At 47.4% G+C, this 1,231-nt stretch overlaps 1 protein-coding gene across 1 annotated transcript in view; it reads right to left on the bottom strand.

Moving 5' to 3' along the window:
• Positions 1-1,231, bottom strand: part of DCHS2 (dachsous cadherin-related 2) — a 239,355-nt gene that overhangs the window by 82,844 nt on the left and 155,280 nt on the right. The window contains exon 5 of the mRNA XM_023513453.1: positions 1-619. Within this exon, the coding sequence (XP_023369221.1) occupies positions 1-619 (619 nt within the window). The remainder of the gene's footprint in view (positions 620-1,231) is intronic.

Here is a 1,231-nt window from a genome sequence, read left to right on the forward strand (position 1 = left end):
AGCGGGAGGGCCTGTACCTGCAGTATTTGTGATGTCGGTGATAGAGACTCACTGACTTCCGCTTGATAGACTAAATGTTCAAAGGTCAAGGATGGGACTCGTTCCGGTTTTTCGATGACTACAGTCAGGACCAGCAGCGTTGCCCGGGGAGGAACGCCCAGATCCCGGGCCACCAGAGTTAGCACGTGCTTCCACGGCCCGTGGGCTCCCAGACTCCGGTTGAGGTACACCAGGCCAAGACCTGTGTCCACCGCAAAGACGCCGGGACCCTGGCCTGCAATGGCATATTGGACGAAGCCATTCAGCCCGCTGTCTTTGTCTTCCGCGCGCGCCAGGTATAAGGCCGTGCCAGGTGCTGTGGTCTGTGAGATTTTAATCTCTTCCGAAGCCGTGAGAAACACCGGGTGGTTGTCATTGACATCGATGACAGTTATGTTGACTTCTGTGCTGCTGCAGGCAGTGGAGCTGCCCAGCTGCGCTTGGACTGTGAGCACAACCACCGGCTGCGTTTCGTGATCTAGAGGTTTCTGGGTGCGAATGGTGCCCAGCCATGGGTGAATGGAGAACTTTCCTTCCAGATCACCAGAAGAAATTCTGTAGAAGATTGGTTCTGAGGAATCTGGAGAGAGAGAGAGAAAGAGAGAGCAATCACTGTATGACAAAAGACTGTGCCAACTGCAAATGCTGAAATTGAAAATACCAATATGGCCACACACAACATGACCACGGTTCAGTCCATGATGGACCATATACCATGGTGGTCCCACATAATTATAGCATCATATTTTGACTGTACCTTTTCTATGTTTAGCTGCACAAATACTTACCATTGTGTTATGATATCCAATACAGTAATATGCTGTACAGGTGTGTGGCTTAGGAGCAATAGGCAATAGCCAGATGTGCAGTAGGCTGGACCACCTAGGTCTGTGTAGGTAAACTTGGTAAGGTTTGAATGATGACAAAAATCGCCAAAGGGCACATTTTTCAGAATGTTTCCCTGTTGTTAAAGACATATGACTATATACTACATCTTTGGCAAATCCTGTGCAATGTTTTACTATCTCTAAGCTCTTCAAAGCCTGTTGAGAAGTGACACATGGATTGAGATAATCTGGCAAAGAGAATGTCCAGTGGACAAAGAGTGAGCCAAAGGCTTCACTGTCTTCCTTCATCCTTCTTGTATGAGATAAAAGGGAAAGATATTAAGAAACTAATTTGGATTTTTTTT

Source organism: Otolemur garnettii, unplaced genomic scaffold (genome assembly GCF_000181295.1).
Source record: "Otolemur garnettii isolate 467f Iridium unplaced genomic scaffold, OtoGar3 scaffold00041, whole genome shotgun sequence".
Classification (NCBI taxonomy): domain Eukaryota; kingdom Metazoa; phylum Chordata; class Mammalia; order Primates; family Galagidae; genus Otolemur; species Otolemur garnettii.